Genomic DNA, 23,658 nt, shown 5'->3' with positions numbered 1-23,658 from the left:
CACTCGATCATTTTCATACAAAATTATGATACAGTTAAGTTTTTCCAATGACCCTGCGTTGAAAAAAATCCCATGAATCCCATAAAAGACGAGTCACGATAAGAGAGCTCAAAGACAAGAGTTCAAAAACAAGCTAAAATGCCATGATTAAGATTGTGTTGTTATGTCACATTTGTTTTTGTTAACACTATCGGGTAGGTTTAGGGTTTAGTGTAGGTGTACGTTATTTTAAAATGGAGCATTAAGCTTTTAACGCCACTCACCAGACGTTTCAATTTAGTACTGCGGAGATACATACAAACTCCAACTTAATAAAGCGTTGCCATATTCACGTTCATGTGTTCCGGAAAAAAACTAAACACGCTTTTAGCACCACTCACTGGACATTTCACTTTGAAACTCTTGCGAAACTTGCACAACGCAACGTATTTCGCATTTTGCAAAAATGATGCCTCAGGAACGTTTTTCTAATGAGTCTTGGCTGATTTTTTTTGTTCAGATACATGGTATCATGGATTCTAGCAAATACCAACAGATTTAAAAAATCAAAACCTGACGCCTTCTGCTAGAAATCTTATAATGGGCCATAGTTGGATCTTCCATCAGCACAACGATCCAAAACAAACATCAAAATGAACACAAAAATGTGTCACTGAGCACAAAATGAAGCTTCTGCCATGACCACCCCAGTCCCCTGACCCGAACCCTATCGAACATGAGTGGGCTGAACTGAAGAGAAGAAGCACAAACATGGATCTGGGAATCTGAAGGATCTGGAGAGATTCTGTATGGAGGAATGGTCTCTGATCTCTTGTCAGGTGTTCTCCAAACTCATCCAGCATTATAGGAGAAAACTTAGAGCTGTTATGTTGGCAAATGGAAAGCAAAAAGTATTTAATAAAAAGGTGCCAATAATTAGGGCCAAAGTGTTTTGGAGAAAAACATGTATTTCATAATGTGATTAACCCCCTACTTTCTATTCTTTTACTTCAATAAAAGGTTAGATTTTTGTGAAATTTTTGAATGAAAGATCAAAAGGATAAACAATGCAAATTTATCTTTGATTATATTTACCAGGGGTGCCAATAAATCTGTTATCGTTTGAAGTTATTGCTCCAGTACTAATTGACTCTTGTTTTTATGAAACCTTATATATAAAAGAAATTCAACACCCAGAAGTGTTTACCTGTTGATATAATCCAAATATATGGTCACAACTTTTGGAAGTCGACAGCTAATAAACATTTTTACTCATTTTAAAGGTTGGAAAGGAAATCACAATCATGAACTGTGCTTTTCTCCAAAAAAGATTAACAGAGATTGTGACCTCAGAGGAGTGATGCTGAGAGGTAAGAATGTGATCTATCAAGTACTGACAGCCATGTACTGGAAAGCAGGATGAATAACACCTAGCAATGTGATCACATGCGTTTGAACGGAATTTATCCGAGTGTATTAAAGGTGAGCTGAAGAGTATATAAGGTGAGAATGAATCCATTCATCAGTTTTCTGAATACTGACAGGTGAATCAAGTCGAAGAGGTACCGTAAGACTTTAACTATCTTATTCTGATTGATTTCATTTCTCATATCAAATTCAGTTCACTTATAATAAGGTTAAATTCTGTTAGCAGCATTGATTTCCATTGTAATGATTTCTTGTTTGATTTAGATGATTGTCTTGCTGGTAACTTGCCTTGCTGCTCTCCTGTGTCCCTCCGTCCACGTCCAAGGCTCTTCAGTGGGTGAGTAACTCAAGTTCAACTTCATGTACTCAATGAATATCTAGTATTATTTTTTATGAATCCTCTTAAAGTAGGCACTAAAGGCTCTTGAAACCTTTTGATTGGAAATTCTGCCGTTTCATTTGTTGTATTTATTAATGCTGTCATTTCATCCTAAACAGAATGGTGCTATCATGTGCCAGCATGCAGTAAGTGTGATTTATTTATTATATTATAAAATATGCCACTAAAACTTAATATCTGCGTAAAACTTTATATAAATCTTATTATAAACATTTCTATATTTAAAACTTGTTTTTTTTACCCCTGATTTGTAATAGATTTTACAAACTGGACACAAATTGCTCCACAATTCTGCAATGGATCCAGGCAATCTCCCATTAATATCGTGACTACAAGTGTTCAGGGAAATCCTAACCTGACCTCATTTAACTTCACTGGTTTTAATGACAACTCCACCTTCACGTTAATCGCTAACAGTGAGGACTCTGGTAAGGAGCACTGGGAATTCCTGTGGCCAGTTGCATAAACTCAGCCATTATGTTGTAAAGACACTAGCAGTTAGTCAAGGGAGGGTTAGTCTTTCTTTTCGGTATCAAACGTGTTTACGTTTTTATGTAACTGATGTTAAAAAGTTATGAACGGTCTTAAAGACAAAAAAAATAATAAGATGACTAACTTGTAAGACTAGTCTAAGCAGTTTATGCAACCACCCCCTGGTATGCAGCTGATATTATCTGCATTTTTTACAGAAAAAAACTTGATTTTCTTTTCTCGGGATTTGTTTGTCTTTACAAATTATACTGTAGTTGCTAAAATCATATATTTAGTAGATTTATTCAAAGTGGCTTCCAAATGAGGAACACCTACTAAGAAAGTTTCAGAATTGCTCAGAAAAATACAAAAGTATGTGCAAGCACAGAGATCTAAGTGATAAAAGTTTGATTCCTCTTTTTGTTTGTACCATGAGACTTACAAACTACATAGAGGGAACTTAAATTGGCAAAATAGGTTGTAGTGTGCAGATCAAGCATCAGTGATGCACAATGTCAGTGTATTGTATTGTATTGTATTGTATTGTATTGTCACCTAGTATTACGATGTGTTTTGGTCTATCGGATTACAAGTAGACGAGGGAGACACATACCTGTTTACACCAGGTGTTTTAATCCGTCTCTTTTGTCCACTTTCAACCACTTCTGTCCTGATTTCTTTGAGGGGAGGGTCTATGAGCGGGTAAATGTATATATTTTTTTAGATCTTTCAATCTAATGGACAAAATAAGCTCACGCAATTTACATATGAATGTGCCCGAGGACGACTGAAAAACATAAAGAGAGCAGCAGATTTAATTCCTGCTCTGACAGCCGCAAGACCAGCCGAACGCTGTGAGTGTGTGTTAGAAATCAGGAATAGAGAGAGAACATTGTGCTTGGTACGTTTTTCATCTTCAAACCAACTTGGGTCTTTAGTCGACAAAGTTTAAATCCCGTCTGGCTAGAGCGCTTCCCATAATGTTTGCGCACCAGGTCAGTAGGCGGAGAGTAGGTGGAATTTTGTGGCTACTCGAACGCATTCGACCATATGAGCGTTTACACTATGAAAGCAATCTGGTCAAAAGCATTTTCAACTACCTCTAGAAGTGGTCGAAAGTGGACAAGCTCAAAACTTTTATACCCCGTTTATACCTGTACTTAGAGTGGTCCACTTGTGATCCGATCGATCAAAACGCATCTTGATACCAGGTGTAAACAGTGCCTAATATATGTCCATTGTCTTCACAGTGGTGGTTACCCTGAATAGTAGTAAAATGACAGTGCAAGGAGGTGATCTTCCAGGTCTGTACAATCCCATACAACTCAAGCTCCACTGGGGTAACGGCAGCTCCTCGAATGGCTCCGAACACACTGTGGATGGCAAACAATACCCAATGGAGGTATGAATGAATTAATTTTTCATTTTTATAATTAATTCTCCCTGCAAATGCACCACATTATCCCAAAAATGAATTATCTTTAAATGTCTGATTCTGTTTTTCAGCTGCAAATTCTGAATGTCCATTCAAAATACAACGGGAATTTGACAGCTGCTCTTAATGCTAGTGACAGCACAGCATTGGCTGTTTTCAGTTTCTTCATTGAGGTGAGCAAGACCACGTCTATTATATCCAGAGTCAAGCGCAAACCTTAAAGTATATTTACTGTATGGCTTGGTTGTGTGCTCATGACTGTATTATATTTTTATTTATCCAACAGGGAGCAAAAAACCTAACAAATACATGGGATAATCTAACATCCGTGTTGAGTTCCATCCCTAATTCAGGTAAAGAAGTAGTTTGTTATTGATTGTTTACACAAAAATGAACATTTTGTCATGATTTACTCATGACCCTCATGTCATTCCAAATCTATCCACCCCTATTGGAACTCAAAATAATATATATCGAAGAATGTTTTGGAACGACAGTGATGACAGGTTTTTCATTTTTGAGTGAATCTTTAAACTTTTTTATCAACTGTATGGAGGGTCTTTTGTGCACTTCATACCATTAAAACATGCTATATTTAGTTAATCTCTCTTCATCATCAATATGATTTAACAACAAACTGAAGACGGCCAAGTAGTTTCCTAACACCCTCTTGACGTTTTTGTGTATTTAGGTAATTCAACCTCAACCATGAATCAAATCACAATGGACAGTCTGCTTGAAGTGGTGGACAGGACTAAATATTACCGGTACCAAGGCTCTCTTAGCATACCCAGCTGCAATGAAGCTGTGATCTGGACTGTGTTCAAAGATACCATCAAAGTCAGCCAGGATGTGGTAAGTCAAGGCAACTCTATAGTAGAGTAATTCATAAAAATCATATTCGTCTATTACTGGATGGCAACATTCATCAATTGAATTTATTCCTCCAAACAGATCAACCGCTTCAGCACAATACTCAATTTCAAACCAGTGGGCAGTTCAAGTCCGGTGTTGATGACCAACAACTTCAGAGGAGTTCAGCTCTTGAATGGCAGAGTTGTGACATCACAGCCCTCCGCAGCACCTTCATCTGCGGCCACATCCACTATATCTATCATCACAGTTCTTCTCTTGTCAAGTTTGTTCTAACACCACTGTTTTCTGCATAGCTGCTTTATAGCTGATTCCACTTTTTCATAATTGACGAATTTTGCAACATTTGACATGGAACTGAATCATTGAATTGATGAAGTGATGAAGTGAATAATGACACAGTTGTCTTCCGTAGTGCTCCTTACAGCATTTACAACTAATATCATAATTAATGAACATTACACAGTGATTGAACAAAACTGAATCAACACTGAACTGACTTCAGCTGAATAATGACACTTTTTTTAAAGATCTACTTTACAGCAGAATTTTATTGATTGCATAATTGATCATATTTTCCTGTTTATCTCCGTAATGCTGCTTTGAAACAATCTGTATTGTATACAGTGCTATAATAAATATATCTTGACTTGAATGTATGAGCTTATTTTATTAATTTATATCTCTTGTACATTGTGCCATTTTTATTGATCGTGTTTGATCAAGGTTGAAGTTTGCTGTAATCAATTATGTTTCTATCCAAAACACAGTTTAAAACTGATGAAATCATATAGACTGCTAATGTTTTATATGAAGCGCGTAGTATCTGTAATTATATTCAACGTTAGATGATTCTGTAGTATTTAAGAGGATTTATGTTTTAAGTTTCTAAAGCATGATAGACCTCAGTTATTAAAGTTAAAACATTAATTACTGTTTATGTAACTGTCAAAGGCTGCCTTTATATAGTCAATAATACAGTAAAAAGAGTAATATTGTAAAATATTTGTAAAAATGTTTTCTATATGAACATATTTAAAACTTTTTATTCCTGTTATGCAAAGCAACATTTTAACATCATTACTCCAGTCTTCAGCGTCACATGATCCATCAGAAACCTGTCTAATACGCCAATACATTCAAATATATATATTTTTTTTTATTTATTTTTGCTGCTTAATATATATAAATCATCAATAAACTCATGGAATTTACATTAATTGCTTTTGGAACTCATGCTATTCATCAAAGCTGCATGTCTTCTGAGGGTGGAGACCTGATTTACATGCTTCACCTGAACCAAACTGACCTTAATTAACTATCTGACACCCTAAAGGGCAACAGCTGTCAGTGTTTGGTATTTGAGGTCACCCTAAGCTTGTTTGCTGCTTTTAAAGCTTTTGAGTGGAATGTTTTTGGAGTAACAATGAAAAGGGTAGGCATCTATATAACATCCAAAAACAGGTGGACAAAGGAAGAATGGAAGGTAGAAACAGGAAAGATGAGAACCTGATAACCCGTCTAAGAATTGGTCACACAGGACTTAACTATACACTTAAAATAATAGGTAAGCATCACACAGGAAACTGTGATTATTGTAGCCATCCAGAAACAGTAGAGCATGTTTTATTTCATTGCAAACAGTATGAGGAAGAAAGAAGAAACCTTTGTCAGTCATTAAGCACAGTAAAACACAACAGTTTTAGTCTATCTGGCATCTTGGGTAAGGCATCTAGTCACATATATCATTTTGTTCTCAGGTTTCTCAAAGAGACTGGATTAGCCCAGAGGATGTAATTTATTTTTTTTATTGTTTTGTTCATTTGATCCGATCTACCTGTTCCACACTCCAGCCCAGTTGGTGGTGGTAATGCTCCTATTAAGTTGGTTGCCAATCGCCATAAAACCCTAAAGAAGAAAGTAAAGTTAAAGTAGGTTTGGAGTAGGTTCTTGCAGGTTCAATATACATAGAGAACTTGGTTTTGGTTTAATTAACTAAAATGGTAAGATAAGTGTGGGATAACTCCCTAATGATTGAATCTTTGAGATTTGGCTAAAAATGTAAATCTAAAACATTTAAATTAATAGGTAGAGTTTGTAACACTATCCTTTCACATTTCCTCTCCTTCAAGATGAATTCCTGGTTTATGACCTGCCTTGCAGCTTGTTTGTTGTCTGTATCATACAGCGCACCAATATCTATGGGTAAGATGTGATCATGTGACTTGGTTTCCAAACTCATGCCATTCAATTATGTTCTTTAGGTTTCTACTGTCAAAAAATATATGTAATTCAGTGTGTTAATCTTGCTGTATTTGGGCTATTCTCAGCTTGGTGTTATCACATGCATTCATGTAGTAAGTTTTTCTTGCATCCTTTTTAACAGGTTATTGTTTTATGACTCCTTTCATGGCACAGAATAAGTCAGTGAGTTTTGCTTTAATGTGCTTTCTGCATCTCAGGTGACGTCACATGGCCCATAATTGCAGAAAAAGACTGTAATGGCACTCAACAGTCTCCAATAGATATCATACCAGTGTCCAGACAAATGCCAATCTGACCCCTTTCAACTTCACTGGCCACGATGATAAAACGACCTTGACTGAGATTAAAAACACTGGCAAGACAAGTGAGTACATGTCCAAATGAGTAGATGACAATAAAATGAGCTGCAAGTCAAGATGACATACAAATAACATGCATGTGGTAATTTGGCTTTACTCTTCAGTTAAAGTTACACTTGATCACACAATAATGCATGTGGAAGGAGGTGATCTGCCAGGCTTGTTTGCCAGCAAGCATTTTCATCTCCACTGGGGTAACGGCAGCGCCATGCCTGGATCTGAACACACAGTGGATGGCAAACAATACCCTATGGAGGTATGAAGATTGTACAGACTAGTACAACTTTTTGTACTTGTACTTTATCACTCATCATTTGGCCTGCCCATCTGTTTCAGCTGCACATAGTGAATAAGTTTGAACATAACGGGTCAACTACATTGGCTGCTCTTGGTTTCTTCATTGAGGTATGTTTCTTACCAATAAATGGTTTGAGACTGTTTTAGTTGAGGTTTTTTCTTTTGTTATGAACAGGCCACTGATGACACTGGTAAACCAGAGAGCTGGAAGACCTTGACATCTTACCTGGAAAACATCGCCAATGCAGGCAAGTCTCAGGCTTCAAGTACATGCTTGTTGCTTTTGTTCCATGACTGAAATTCTGTGTGCATTATGTCCTGTTGTCAGATGTGACCTCCTCCTAAAATAACATTTTCTAATGGCCTTCCTGCTTCTCAGATGATAAAGCATGCATCACTGATTATATCTCTATGGATGATCTGCTTCCTGGAGTGGACCGGACGAAATATTACCGTTATATGGGTTCTTTGACTACACCAAACTGCAAAGAAGGTGTTGTGTGGACCATCTTTAAAGACTCGGTCAAAGTCAGCCAGGATTTGGTAAGTCTAGAGACTAAAAATTAAGGTTATTTATTGGCATTCATGGGTCCATGAAAAGCCTTTAAGGTCCATGGTTATTTGGCAAGGTAATTTTATAGTGTTAAAGGTTCTTCAGATTAAAATTAACTTCACTAAACCCTTAAGTTTTTCACAGTGATGTCATAGAATAACCATTTGTGTTCCCCAAATAACCTTTTATTGGTTATAGTATTAAGAACATTAAATCTACACTCTTAAAAATAAAAGCTCAAAAGTGGGGGTTCTTCATGGATCCACAGATGCTAATCAAAAGCCTTTATTTTTGAGTAAAGAAAGGGGTCATAAGAACTGTTCACAGAAAGGTTCTTTGGGGAGCCAAAAAAAAAACTCACTCTTATCAGTTATATTTTGGTATTTCAATATCTTGGGTTTGGTTGCAAATAGACAAGTTGATTTTTGGGTAGTTTATTAATGGAACTTTTGTTTTGGTTTTTCTGGTCTCATGCATTTATTTTATTTTTCCAATTCTAGATTGACCTATTCAGCACCAGGGTTTACGTCAAGGCGACCAACTCTCCCCTAATGGTGGACACGTTCAGAGCTGTACAGTCAGTCAATGGCAGGATCATAACATCACAGGTGGCCGGTACCACAGCTACTGATCCTGTAACCCAAATGGCATCAAACATGGACTTTCTAGACCCCTCTTCTGAGTGTCATACCCCTGAACCTTACCCTGTATTTGAATTCCCAACTGATGAATTCTGGTAGGATTCAAGTGGGAGGGTGGACAATGTTATGAAGTGTCTTTTTCAATTATTTTCAAGTAATATTTTAACAAATTAGAAAAAAGTAACTAACTTCCAGTTTTTTTTTTATTTTTTTAAATGGTGTCCTAGTTAATGTATTTTATCTGTCCAACAAGTTACTTATCAACTAAAGCGCACTAGCTACTGTTTTATGGCTGTTTTTTTTTTTATACTCTTGAAAACATGTCTGACGTACACTATCGTTTTACTCTACAATTGCCATTAAGACATTGTCAATTTTGCACTTTAGAATGAAACCACTTAAGCTTTTAGAGTTGTAGATTAAATGTATTGTGTACAGGAGCTAATATTGAATTTGGTTTTTAAACGTGGTTCTCAATTTGTCATGTTGGAGTAATTCAAGTGATCTCAATTTAGCAGATGTAACTGGTGCTTGTTTTGACTGTCATTATCTTGTCTAGTCAGTTTTTCTCCTCCTGCAGGAATCACTGGTCTGGAGTTTTACACTGGTATATCCTTTATGTACAGTATATGCACAAGGGCTTGGGTCTTATCTTTAAATGGTAATTTATTTAGGCAATGCATCATGTGACTGCCTTGTCAAAACACTGCCTTCATTCATACTCCATTCAACTAATCTGTAAACCTTTTTATTCGCTTTATTTTTAAATGTTTGTTCTGTTTGGATAAATAAAGGTCTGTCATGTTCTCAGTGAGGTAGCAAGTTTCATTCATCTAACAAGCTCCACTTATGAAATGCAACCTTGTAATGCTTAATGGAGTGATGTGGGAAGATTCTGAGAGTCATGGCACAGCCTAGAATAAGGAAATATTGTCTAGAAGATGCCCTTTGTGCTGGTACTGTAAATAACTTAAAATAGTTTTGGACTTGTGCATTTTAACTTAATTCTGTTAGTATTTGGAGTCAAGACTAGCTCTTCAAGACCTACAGCAGAGTTCTCAAACCGGTTCCACGGAGGGCCTAGTGTATGCATGCTTTTGGTCTTTCCCTTCAATTAGTGCCCAATTAAGACCTAGACTACCAGGTGAGGGGAGATCTTAACCAATTAGTGACCTACTCAATCAGTTTGGTTCAAGGTAAAAGAGAAAACCTGCATACACTAGGCCCTCCGTGGAACCGGTTTGAGACCACTGACCTACAGGGTACCTGAATCCAAACCAAACCCTGTCAATCCAGATGCCAGGCTTTCCATTTTAAAATGGAAGAAAGCTGAATTTGCACTAATTTCAAAGACTCAAGTTCTAGGTGTCAGTCTTTCAAAATAAATTCATGATATAAGTACCATGGTAATACCATCTATTATTTTTGTAATTATTATTTGTGTGTGTGAGGGATATTAAACAATTTCTCTTCAATTATGATTTGTATTTGTCAGTGTATATATATATATATTTGAGTTTGAACAAATTTTTATCCTAATGAATAGTTTAGCTGAGTATTAAGTTTCTAAACTTAAGTTTCTAAAAGTTTGACTATCAACAAACATATGAGGCAACATTGTCAGATATACATTTTATTGGTATGGTAAATATTTAACTAAGTGAATTAATCTGGGTGATGTAGCATTAATGTGATTATGATATTCGCCTTATTTTATATACGATATTTACGATTTAAATCTCCTAAAACAGACTCCAGCAACACACCACTCAGCTTTCATTGATACAATCACCTGTGCCATTCATTATAAAATGTACCTGAACTTTTAATACTTATGTAGTTTCTCTAAACATGCATTCTCTAAAATCAGGAAACTTTTAATGCGTTTTGGCCGTCCATTTACATGAGAACGATACCATTATCGTCTCCGTGTAAACTACAAAAACACAAATTTGTGAAAATGGTGACGTCATGCGCATGCGTATTACGAGTTCAGTCTATATTTGCATAGTGTTTCTTTACAGAGTAACATCAACTACTGGCATTTTTAGTCATTTTTGCGGATCCATGTGAACGGGATCGGTTTGGCAGCGTTGTCATCTGTACGCGGAAAAACGCAAGGAAAATTTATTACGTTTTTAATACGTCATTGTTGTGTAAATGTACCATTAGTGTTTTTCCAATAAGCTACTTTAACTTTACTTGAGTCAATATCCATAAAAGTATATTTACTTATGCTTAAATATGATGATTGGATACTTAATACAACGCAGAGTATCTTTAACATTCCTTTCTATGATAAAAATGAATACTCATAAGTTTGTTACATCTGACATGCATGAAAGAAACTGGACATCAATTTACCTGTCTGGGGGAGGAGTGTAATAGCTGACATCATAAAACACCTGAACCAAATGGACCTTAATCACACCTGGTACCACCTGTCTCAATTAAATCATTTTGATAACCATCCATAGGTGTGTCTTTGCACATTTCAGGACTTTAAAAGTCTTTGAGAATAACGCTTTCATACACGGTGGTTTTCCAACAGGGTTTTGCAGTTTCAATACAGGAACCAGGTTTTGGCTTTAATCGGAAGACAGGCATCCAATTGTAATATTTAAGGACTGGTGAAGTTATTTTGACTAACTAAAATGGTAAGATAAAACATTCATAAAAATGTACTGTAAAAGTTAACACGTATAACAAGTGTAATCTGTGTAATGCTTAAATGTTATTGATTTGTTCTGGGAAAGAACTTTGCTTTGATTAATCAATTTAGTTGAAAATTAGGCTACATAACAGAACTGAATGTTTGCATTACTTCTGTTGTTTTTTTTAGATGAATGCTTTCATGGCCGGCCTTGCTTGTCTGTGGCTGATGGTGCACACTGCATCATCCTCTGTGTGTAAGTGTTTGTTCATCATTCCTCTGATAAATGTCACTGTAGATTATGTATGTTTCAAACATTAATGTCGTTTTTTTTTTTTTTTTTTTTTTTTTAAGCGTGGTGCTATGACAGGCCATCCTGCAGTAAGTTCCCCCATTCCTTAACCTAAATTAAAGCTGTAGGGTAAGCCTATAGCTACAACAAAGATATTTATAAGTTTAAAATGTGGTGTTCAATGATGAAATCTGAACAAGTTAACAAAATACTTCACTGTTAACAGGGTGAGGATGTTTAAATTAGTTTTTTTCATTTCAGGTGATGTCACTTGGCCCAGAATTGCAAGTAAAGACTGTAATGGCACTAAACAGTCTCCAATAAACATCATATCCGCCGATGTCCAGACTAATGCTAATCTGACACCTTTAAACTTCACTGGCTACGATGACATAATGAACTTGACTGAGATTCAAAACACTGGCAAGACAAGTGAGTAGATCTCTTTATTGTCTTAAACTGTTTTATTCTAGTTTTGTGCAATACAGGCTTTTTTCAGGGGTGTGTTTCCCAACGCCAGCTATAGTTCTGTCGTTTCCAACACAATTCAGCAAAACTTGAGGCAAACTTAGCTAAAGTTCTAGAGATGTTTTAAAAAAAGTTAAACTTAACTTTATCGCTGTGTTTTTAGACTGCTGTGTCATACAAGAGAGAAACTGGCTTGGAACAGAATCTCACTGTTCAATTTGTGGTTTTACTCTTCAGTTAAAGTTACACTTGATCGCACGAGAATGCATGTGGAAGGAGGTGATCTGCCAGGCTTGTTTACCAGCAGGCATTTTCATCTCCATTGGGGTAATGGCAGCGCCATGCCTGGATCTGAACACACTGTGGATGGCAAACGATACCCTATGGAGGTATGAATATAATGTAATACAATAAAGCTTTGTTTTTATTACTGGTCTTATGAAAGGTCTTGCGTCTCAGTTGCATGTCGTAAATGAGGCGGAGCATAATGGCAGCATGTCTGGTGATCCAGAAATGGCAATTCTTGGCTTCTTTATTGAGGTACGTTGCCTTTTCCTCTCTCATATTTGGAGAAAAACTATTTCAACAGAATGTTTAATTGAAATGTCACCCACAGGCCTCTAATGACATTGGGAAACCGACGGGCTGGGAGACCTTAACATCTTATCTTAAGAAAATTGCCAATGCAGGTTTGGCCATGATCCTAGAGTATGAGTAAAGTAGTTGTATAAAATATGCTGGTAATGTTCATAAATGTATTCATTTTGTCTAAGGTGATGTAGCACGCATTTCCCACAATATCTCCATGAATGATCTACTTCCTGGAGTGGACAGGACGAAATATTACCGTTATATGGGCTCTATAACCACACCAAACTGCACTGAAGGTGTTGTGTGGACCATCTTTAAAGACCCGGTCAAAGTCAGCCAAAATTTGGTAAGTCTAGTGGATTCTTGGCACTGAAAACAGCGTCGTCTTGACATATTGAGAAAACGAACCAAACTCTTCCAGTACAACTACAGTGTTTGAGGGCGGGTCAAAGTAGACATTGTTCGAGGGCAGCAAATGAAGACCATAGGCTGGCATTATGCAAATTTGTTACAATGTCACGTAGGACTGTAACAGGAAGTGAGACTGGAATTGCTGACGACTCGTTTCGGCAGTTTAGAATCAATGGGCCTCATTTATCAATCTAACGTAGAAACGAGCGTCAGCTCGTTTTGAATAGCTCAACAGTCTTTGTTTAAGTCTTGTTTTCTTGATTTAACGCGAGTACCATATTTACCATGTCTAATATCGATCTAGCTCACTGCAGTGTGCAATAAGTGTCTCATATGGTAGCCACCGAGCGAATGCACAGAGTAGCTTCATAACTTTCAACACTCAAATGTATCTAACATAATAAAAGTGCTGCGCTACCCCACATACGCATGACCGGAAGAAGCGGTGACTGTGGGATAATTAAAGCTCCACTGCTCTCCAGCCGTGTCTCACGCTCGTCTCTCAGTAGCAATTGCTCCAGCGGCCTTGTTCCGCTCCAATGGCTTTTGTAACGTTAATAAATCTTTAATACATTACCGGTCATCCATGAATATGATTTCTGCCCGAGTCCCATCATATTCTCCATAGACATAATGGTATTCTCCACCAGCTGTAGAGGTGAAGATAACTCCCATGATTCCTCGAAATCAAGGCGTCATCAAGCTTGCTTTATGAATAAACTACCTCTAGAGGCGAAAACTTGCATGGTGTGCCTTAAGATGTGTTATATAGTATATATTTGGTATAACTGACTCTGCATCACATTAAGTTTCTTTAGCTGTAAGTTCTTAATTTAGGCCTCAATTCTTGAGACATATTTTCTCAGCATCTTCAGCATTTAAACTGCTTTTGTATTATCTAGATTGACCTCTTCGCTAAGACTGTCTACATCAACAACGCCACCAATTCTTCTCTAATGACCAACACTTTCCGGGGTGTTCAGCCCATCAATGGCAGGATTGTGATGTCACAGGTAGCAGGTTCCAAAACTTCTGGCCAACTTAAACCAACTACATCAACCACAAAACCAACTAAACCAACATCAACCACTAAACCAACATCAACCACAAAACCAACTAAACCAACATCAACTGCAAAAACAACTACATCAATGGCAACAAACCCATCCCAGGCTCTTGTGCGCCCACTTCTGAGTCTCGTACTCCTGTACTGCATCCTACATTTGTTCTAAAACCGGTCGACGAAATTAAGGTACTTTTGAACTGATGTCTCTAGATCTGATGGTATAATATTCCCTTTACATTTTTACAGATGTTTAAAAAAAAGCACATTGTAAACATCCATGTAAATTGTCTGGTTTAATGCATTGTTCTTATTGTCAAGGTTTAATATTGCTGTGGAAAGATTTCAGTGTTTTTCAGCTTAATGCTAGTTTCCTCGCTCTCAGCTTGTTTCCTGCAATGGTTTCATACGGAAGTGTGGATGTCTCCCAAGTTGTGCACTGAAGGTCTTGAACATTTCGGTTGTGGTGTTTTATAGAAGTGTTTGATTTGGTGCACAGTTTTGAAAAACATTTGAGCATGTGTTTGGACTTTTAAATGCACTTATTTTAATATTTGACTACAGTGGCAGCTTTGCAGTTTGAAATGGAAAGCGGTGAATGTAGGCAACAGGCTGAGGGTGAAGGACATTACATTGAATTTTAAACTTGGCTTTAGGAGGAAAAAGACTGTTAATCCTTTTTCTCCCCAGAAAAAGGTTCTTTTGAGTTTCACTCATGGCTATTTTGTAGGTTTTCACTATAAAGTTTGGATTTGTTAGTACACCAGGCTGATCTCATGAAATCTCATGTGCGTCTCTATAGCACACATTGTATTTATCGTGCAGTTTATACAATGTGTGCTTTAGAGACGCATTTCATGAGATCGAGTTAGTGCACAAGGTTTTGTTTGTTTTCCCCAGTCCCTTCTACAAAAGTGTCAGTGTAATATGTGAATGTTTGTCAAAATGCTTCAGTGCCGTATTCAACTAGTCATTTGAGATTTTTACTCTTTTAAAATGTATATTAGGCCTACTATTGTATTGAGGTGGGAAAAAAATCATTAAAGTTACTAATTGTATCAAATTTGATTAGTTTTAGTCGTCTTTTTTTCTGTAGGCTACTATTCACGGATAATCCTTATACAGAAATTTCTATTTTTATAGCGTATCTTTTGGTAGCAAATAATAGCTCCGATATTAATTTGCCTAACATGGCAACTAAATAACGTTACGTTAACAGCTTATTTGACATTTAGCAAAACATAATTTTCAGGTTTTACCACAAGTATCAGAATGGCTTCCAAACATCTGAAATCCGACTTTACACATGCAGATGACCGCGGCCAAAGTTGCTTTTTAATGGCGCTTGCGTCTCAAACTTTTCACACCGATCAGGTTCTTGTTCCCACAAAGCAACGTGTAGTTCAAAATATGGGTAAAAGACAAATACGGAAAAATCTTTCAAATTTATATGGTAGGCTAGGCTATATTGTGCCGTATTTGTACAGAATTGTTACAGTGTGCAGCCAGCAACTTACTGCTTGCACACAAAGTACATACACTGAGGTGACACTGAATAGACTGAAGGTGATTTCAGTGCCACGTAGGCTATAGGCCTACTAACTCGCGTCAAAGTTATTTTTCGCTATTCGCTTGAGGGGAAAAAGTTGGAAATACCTTTGCAGCTGTAGCCTACTGTTAAAGACACCCAGACACAGTACACAGATGAGGTAGGCTAATTAAAATTACACTTATGATTGTGTAATTATAAAGTACATTTAAAACTATACAGATCTGGATATTTTAGACTATACTTTGAATGAATCGCTCAAAGGTGCGCTCATAAATGTCACAGCCTACTTTTGATTATTCCCTGCAAAAAAGGACTTCACATAAAAATCGGTTTACAGGCTTTTAAAGACAACCTTGGAAGTCACGGAAGGTCTCATGTTCTAAGTTATGTTATAAGCTCACGCATTGGTGTAAGCCTGTTTATCGGTCCAATGGCGGTTTTCCAATAATAGCCTACGGGTGAAGGTCTTTGCGCGTTACTGTCTTTCCTTTTACGCAACACAAGATGAAATGAAATACGTTCTCATATCAAGTAGCCTATACCTCGTTATTTCATCTGACTCCATAAATGAAAAAAGGTTTTAATGATATCGGAGCATCATTAAAAGTAAGCGAATGTTTGATTTATTCTTTTTGACTCTTTAGTTATTTTACCCGCTCAGATTAGGAAACTGTCGCTTTTGAGGTCCTCACGCCTTCTGTTTTACGGGGGTCTCACGATCACAGACCAAGGCAGAAACCTCTTTTCAAATGTAAACATAAGTTCACAGTTGGAATTTGCATTAATCACCGACCCAGACTTCCTGGGGACAGGAGTTGATTTACATGGGGGCACACCCACAGCAGTTAACAAGATATCTCTAAACTATCCACACCTTATTACCTTTTTGGTTTACTTCTGTGGGAATGAGACCTTTTGTACCAGTCGCACTGAGACATTTCAAATGAGACCAAACATGTGTAATACTGTAGGATAATTATTCACATTAAACCATTTAGATTCTTGTGAATTTTGGTGATATCAGCATGAGAGAGAAGGAATGGGGGAAGAGGGAAATATATGTAGATTAGGATGATTCTGAGGTGAGACTTCTCGAATGGTGCACAGCAATGTCTCGAATGTGAGTTACAAATTTCCTTTGTTCTCTCAGAGTTACCCTCTCTTCCAGTTTTTCCAGTCTTATTGGCAATAAAAAAGCGATGAATACATGGAAATTCTTACATTTATAGTCCCTTTAAGGACATTTCTAGTGATCATCTGATTTTTTTTTTTCAAATATTTTAAAATGTACAGATGTTTTAAACTAATGACCAATAAAATTATGGCCCATCTTCTAAAATGTCTCAAGACTGCGTCCCAAATGACATTGTTCTTATGTACTCTGTAGTCTAGAATGTGAATTTAATAAGTTAATTTGCATGAAGTGTCCTACATCTTAACATAAAAAAATTAAATGCAGCATCTGGTGAATTTTCTTTTTGGAATTTTCAGTGTTTATACACTTCTCACACTGTTTACTACAAAATGGCATAGAATAGTGCATACACAATTTTCAAATTGTGTCAGGAGGAATAGATAACATTTGGAATGAGATGTGTGGGTGTTGAACATAAAGGCCACTTGAAATATTACATTTCCCTCCCATGTGGCTCAAATGGGTCGGCCTTTACATAAACTTTCTTTGACAGCTGATCTGGTTTCATATGGCCACATTATTACTGCAGGTCGAAACTCATTACAAAAGAGGAAAACGTTTCTAAACTCATGTGGGCAATTTGATTATTCCACACAATGACGCCAGTGATGTCTTTTGTATGCCTTTTGTATTAATACAGTAGTGCCACCTTTGAGGGTGACCATAGTTACACAATCAACTGATACAGTATCTGTCAACAAAGAATGCTGAATGTGCAACCAGTGGATTGACAGTCAGTTGGGTTTATTAAATGCAAATGCATTTATAGGGTTAGTTCACCCAAAAATGTAAATTCTATCATTCATTACTCACCCTCATGTTTAAGCAGTTTTTATGTTATGTAAGGGTTGCTTGCTTTCTCATGATAGCATGAAGTTCCAATAAACAAAAGTTTATTATAAAAAAATATTTTGAACAGTATAAAAAATTATGTACTTTTCATTGTATGGCCAATGTAGGCAACATTATGGGCTTGAGGTACGTCTGCTGAAGTAGCCAATACAGGGCTAATTCAGATGACATGGACCCTATGGACAAACCCTTTTAAAGAGGTATTTCACCCAAAAATTCTGAAAATTCTGTCATTTTTACGTGCTTTCTTCTCTTTCCCATTTTTGTTCGCTGAGGTGGAGCTGCGATGAAATATTGTTCTTGTAAATACTTTCCAGCATTTCAGTAATAAAAGTGTACATCTTACGTACGGTGCTCGGCAGTGATCAAAAAGGATTTAAACAGTGAATTTTGAATCTCTTCTTGTAAACTCAGAGATGTGGATTCAAACGGCAATCAAATTACCACACGACCTGTTTGTCAAAAAACAGTAGGTACTAATTTGGCCAGGGATTTTTACGCGTGTTGGGTGTGAAAAAACACTAACATTATGGATTCGGACGGCACTAAAATCACCGACTTACCCCTGTAAATGTTTAAAATACCGGACGAGCCCATGAGAAACAATATTAGCGCCTGAATAGGACTTAACTGACAGTATGCTTTCACTGGCCTTTGAAAGCACTCCGCAGACGGCGCCGTCTTTTAGAACAACTATTCTCTGTATCGGTGCCATAGTTTAAGCAAACTCCCCACCACAATCATTCCCTTTAAATAGACTATTAAGCCTTTAATGGTTTGCCAGCGGATGTACCTTTGGATAATATAATTAAAAATCTAACAACAATCAGTGTAATGACAATTTTATTCTTTGCATGAAAACACTTGAATTCGCCTAATTGAACAATGTCTGGGTGTATTCAAACTTCTGAATTATATTCGTATAGACCTGCAACAGTGATGAGGTAAAGCTAAGAGTGGTCCAGACCAACCTTCCGAACGGATGACTTACTAAAGGTATACTTAACTAAGCAAGTTTCGGGAAACACATATTAACGATAAGGTATAGCTTAAGGTGTAACTTAAGAACGACGTAGCATTAAAAACGTTTCGGGAAACACAGCCCTGTTCATTAGGCATCGCTTGGCACTGATGACATCTACACCACCAGCTCTCCATTGCTCTCTGCCTTTCAGAAGCTTGTGGCTGTGGTTGTGTTGCAGCCTCTATCTCTTTTAGTTCGTTCTCTATTATGTTCTGGTTCAAATAAGTAAAGTTGTGCAAAATAAACAATTCATCCTCTGTGTCGAAATCTACATAGTTATGAACTTTTATGTTGAGCGTGCGTCTTCCTCTGCTTGTAAACACAGCCCTGCATTTCTGGGTCATATATCAGACCGCCAGCTCCTGCATTATCACCACACACACACATACACACGAGAGTAGTGGTGCTCTCGTGAACACGCGTCGGAGACTGACACGGAAAAGAGGAAATTGTTTAATAAAGTCGTTTAGGTTTTTTTGGCGCACAAAAAATATTCATGTCTCTTCATAAAATAATGTTGCTTCATAAAATCAAGGTTGAACCACTGAAGTCACATGGACTATTTTAACAACGTCTTTCCTACCTTTCTGGGCCTTCAAAGTGTTAATTGAATGGCTGTCAATGGAGCCCCCCCGAGCCATCGGATTTCATCAAAAACATCTTAATTTGTGTTCCGAAGATGAACGAAGTTCTTACGAGTTTGGAACGAAATAAGGGTGAGTAATTAATTAAAGAATTTTCATTTTGGGGGGAACTATCCCTCTAAGACCCACATTGGGGCTTACCACCATGAAATGTTGGTTGGACTAAGAAAGTGTAAGTAAAATAGTGTGTGTGAGAGAGAGGGAGATAAGGAGAGAAAACACAATTTACAAAAACAGTGGACTCATATTAATATGAATGGGAGAAGTGCAATACAAATATGGCATACCTATGACATACACACAAGTTTGTGTCATTTTCTCAACACCCTACGGAATTCCCATGAATTAATTTGACCATGCCTCAAAAAAAGTTTCCTTTAAAAGACGCACAAGATCCACATTCTTCCAATACTGTACATTCTACTGCTTCTGAAACGGAACATTTTTTATGACTATTTGTTCCATAACAGGTCTCGAAGGTCTACATTCTTCCAAAAGATGATTTTCCACCTCTGCAAAGGATATTTTAATAATGCGCAGTTCGCTCTTTGACATGCAGTTACTATGAATGGGGTCCAAAGCTTACGGTTTCAAAAAGGATGTCAAAAAGTAGCCAATTATTCATTCACTAATCTACAGGAGCTATGTGATTACTTTTTGTGTGTGACAGAATAAAGTTTAAGTGGTTATTAACTGACATGCGCACTAGTTCCCCTTGCGCATGAGAGTTCAATGATTTCCAATTCCTCAGTAAGTTATGAGTCCCTCTTTTCAAGGATTCATTTAATTGGTGTGGCCAAATGAATGAATACTTGTTAAATATAATCTAAAACCTGAATATGATCTCCAACTGTTAATAAGATAAGTATAAATAACACAGCATGAAGTCTTAAACATAAAGGCTGATTGTGTAAGGATAAAATGTTCTAGAAATGGTTTTACTGGTGCAGTACAATGCTGCGGCATTACAATTCAGCTTGTTTTACAAGTTTTACAAGGTTTTCTTTGTGTGAAGTTTCGTCCAAATATGTCCTTGATTGAAATTCAAGCTAATTTTCAGTTGAGGCCTATTAATTAAACTGTAAAGGTCTCGATTTAAGAACAAAGATGGGATTTACTGAAAGTGTTCATTAGATATTTATTTCATCAAACATTTATTGAAGAAGGGAGTGTTTACAACGTTAAATTAAGTGTATTGTTACACAATCTTTATCTCAAACATATCTGAAATGTAATCCAGAGGGTGTGAATTTCAGGTTTGCTGATTGTTGAACCATTTCCATTTCAAAGGCGATAAAAAGGACAAAATGTTCTATTACGCTTTCGGGTGCCATAAATTTGGGTGTAAACTACTGTCACACTTGGGCTTTTTTTTTCACAAATCCTTTGTGGATCGTGTTTATTGTTCAAAAAAATTCCTTCATCCATTTAAAAGAGTGCCATTCAGTAATGTGATATTAGCACTGACAATTCCATCAACCTTCAAACGAAAAATAATCTTATCACGGCAGTTATACAAGTTGCAATACTGTTATATAAGTTGCAATACTGTTATATAAACAGAAAAATAATGACATTTTGATAATTATAATGACAATACCATGGTTATTATAATTAATTAAAACCATAAAAACATTGTCATTACTTAAAACTAGCCTATATAATTTAAGATAGTTGCCATGGCAACATTTTCATTCAGTTTAATGAGGTACTAAAATAACTAAAACTAAATAAATTAAAACTAATAAATAAAAATGAATAAGAACTGTTTAGACATTTTTAAAAAATAAAAAAATAAAAAATAAATGCACAACTAATTTACTATGACTAAAATTAAAGTGAAAACAGAAAAATGTATTCAAAATATGAACAAAAAACTATAATAATATTCAAGTAGCAAGGTGTGGTAGATAATCCAATAAGACGAAGATGATTTTATTAACAAATAAACAGAAGATAAACCATAAACCAAACTTAGCTTAAATGTAAAATGGAGAACAACAGCTAAGACGAAAAACACAGGTGGAGCAAAGAGGGAACTAATTAGTAACCATGGTAACAAACAAGAGGGTAATGCCAAGGAGTTCTAATAAGAACACAGGCAAACTAAGCAGACACAGTTTTGTGGAAAAAACAAAACAATGTTCATGTGACAAATACTAAAATCACACTATTCCATATTAAAACACTATTTAAAATATAAAATCCTTATAAGTAAATATATAATATAAATATATTTCATGGGATTTTTTTGTTTGTTAAAGGGATGTTATCATACTCACCCTTATGTTTCAAACTTATATAATTCTCAGTAGGGTGTTTTTTGTGTGTTATTTTGTACATACAATGAAAGTCAGTGTTCTTTTGACCCCACTGACTTTATTGTATGGATAAAAACTATTTAGCCTAAATATTGAAATATTCTTCAAAAGATTGTTAGTGTCCCCCAGAAGAATGAAAGTCATACAGGTTTGGAACGTAGTAAATGATGACAGAACTTTCTTTTTTTTGGGTGACCCTTAAAGATCGTAATTTCCACTGAAACAGGAAGACAGGGCGGGACATATCGAGCAGCTCCTCCCCTTTTTTAAAATAGCCAATCCATAGGCGTAATTTGCGGGTGGGACGGGTGGGACATGTCCCCACCACTTTTTGCCAGGGTCGATATTGTCCCCACCACTTTTTAAAACATCTCGCATGAATGAACATCATGTAGAATGTACCAATTCTACAAATAAATAAAACCTCTCCAGTTAACTAGCAGAGCATTCATTTCGTTCGTTTTTTAAATAAGAGACTATCTAGCGCTCAAATATGTTTTTTAAATCAAGTGATCAAAGTGCCCGTTGCCGCTGCGATCAGTGGCGCGGATACAGTGTTTTCTCATGTGGCTCGCGCACACGCCGCACTGTCTTCACTCGGTTCTGTGCTTCAATCCGTTGCGGATACTCTCTATTCGTTCTGGTGAAATCACAAAACATAATGCACACAAACGTGTCCCTGCTAGATATACAACCACTGATGAACATAATCGGTTTAGATGAGAATAAAAAAAACTATACGAGTACGGATTAGAACCCAGAACCTCTGACACGGTTGGCTAAAATTCTACCACTGGACCATTAAGGTACACGTTGGTCAACTAGGCGGATCTATGTATTTATACACACGAAAATTCTCGCCACTGACAACATATATTAGGCTACATCTCATTAAACGACAAATTAAACCCCATGTAGCCAACTATTTAAATCGATTGCTGGACATCGTAATGTTATTGTACATATATCTGATTTATCATTTTATTAGCAACCCCCACCCCACCTGTCCCACCCACTTTTTAAAATAAAGTTACGCCACTGAGCCAATCGAGTTTTGTTTATATGACAGCCACAGTCTACTAGATTCCCCTTTAGATTTAATATGAAACTAAAGCAAAACTGTGAACACAATGGATGTGTAGTTTGAAAAGTGTGTAATTTATGTTGGTGCATTTTATCTCTTCTACTCGTCAGTGTTGTTTCAAATGTAGAGTCTGTCTAACCGTCTCTCCTCCTAATCTCCTCAATCGCTTTAAAATACAGCATTCTGTGTAGAAATCAAACGGGTCCTATACGTTTCTGGTCTGCGTCGACTAATAGTGCATCACTATTCCCCCTCCACTGTCCTGTCTACATGCTCCTGTATAAAGGGAAAAGTTTACATTTGATTAAACATAAAAATAAAAAAACAAAAAAGCTTTCTGATTTCTTCCTTTAAAATACCTAAATAAATCATCTCACAGAAATGTAATCCTATTGTTAAGATCTTATGTAATATGCAGTTCCTTTATTAGTGTGTTTATTGTAATTAAGTCAAATGTTCAAATACATTCATTGTCTTGTGCCATTTATTTATTTTAGTGTAAGTCAGAAGTTTGACACACGCACGCACACACACACACGTACGCACAGTAATACACATGGTATTACTAGTATTGGAAGACATTTACCCTCATAACACAACAGTCGTGGTTTCAGTCAGCTGGTATTTCTGACTTTATGATAAAAACATTTCTAGAATGCTAGAAATACCTTTTTTTTTAATCTCATCTTCTCAGTGCTTCCACTTGTCTTTGGCATGTCTTGGTATTTTTAGTTTGGTATCATTCATTGGTTTCATTTTGAAATCCAATTATTTTCTGCATGCAAACATTGTTAAATAAATTATACT

General features: G+C 36.5%; 2 protein-coding genes and 1 long non-coding RNA gene across 3 annotated transcripts; all 3 read left to right on the top strand.

Moving 5' to 3' along the window:
* The first annotated feature begins 1,402 nt into the window (after nucleotides 1-1,402).
* LOC307147078 (carbonic anhydrase 4-like) lies at nucleotides 1,403-5,028 on the top strand. Its single transcript, XM_079851553.1, has 9 exons — nucleotides 1,403-1,541; nucleotides 1,672-1,744; nucleotides 1,906-1,932; nucleotides 2,065-2,235; nucleotides 3,529-3,680; nucleotides 3,785-3,886; nucleotides 4,000-4,066; nucleotides 4,405-4,568; nucleotides 4,668-5,028. The coding sequence occupies exons 2-9, from the start codon at nucleotides 1,672-1,674 to the stop codon at nucleotides 4,860-4,862; spliced, it is 951 nt and encodes a 316-aa protein (XP_079707679.1). The 5' UTR covers nucleotides 1,403-1,541; the 3' UTR covers nucleotides 4,863-5,028.
* Nucleotides 5,029-6,713: 1,685 nt separating this feature from the next.
* On the top strand, nucleotides 6,714-7,117 carry LOC307147088. Its single transcript, XR_013819215.1, has 3 exons — nucleotides 6,714-6,791; nucleotides 6,917-6,943; nucleotides 7,049-7,117. It is a non-coding gene; the product is annotated as an uncharacterized lncRNA (long non-coding RNA).
* Nucleotides 7,118-7,141: 24 nt separating this feature from the next.
* LOC307147417 (carbonic anhydrase 4-like) lies at nucleotides 7,142-14,422 on the top strand. Its single transcript, XM_079852150.1, has 13 exons — nucleotides 7,142-7,215; nucleotides 7,315-7,466; nucleotides 7,683-7,755; nucleotides 7,887-8,050; nucleotides 8,561-8,797; nucleotides 11,544-11,610; nucleotides 11,709-11,735; nucleotides 11,908-12,078; nucleotides 12,352-12,503; nucleotides 12,574-12,654; nucleotides 12,731-12,803; nucleotides 12,888-13,051; nucleotides 14,019-14,422. Exons 2-13 carry the CDS (start codon nucleotides 7,341-7,343, stop codon nucleotides 14,346-14,348), a joined length of 1,665 nt encoding a protein of 554 aa, XP_079708276.1. The 5' UTR covers nucleotides 7,142-7,215; nucleotides 7,315-7,340; the 3' UTR covers nucleotides 14,349-14,422.
* The last annotated feature ends 9,236 nt before the right edge of the window (nucleotides 14,423-23,658 follow it).

This window comes from Squalius cephalus, assembly GCF_949319135.1.
Source record: "Squalius cephalus genome assembly, chromosome: 19".
NCBI classification, from domain to species: domain Eukaryota; kingdom Metazoa; phylum Chordata; class Actinopteri; order Cypriniformes; family Leuciscidae; genus Squalius; species Squalius cephalus.
Note: the sequence above shows the minus strand (reverse complement) of the source record. Positions and strands in the feature narration are given on the sequence as shown.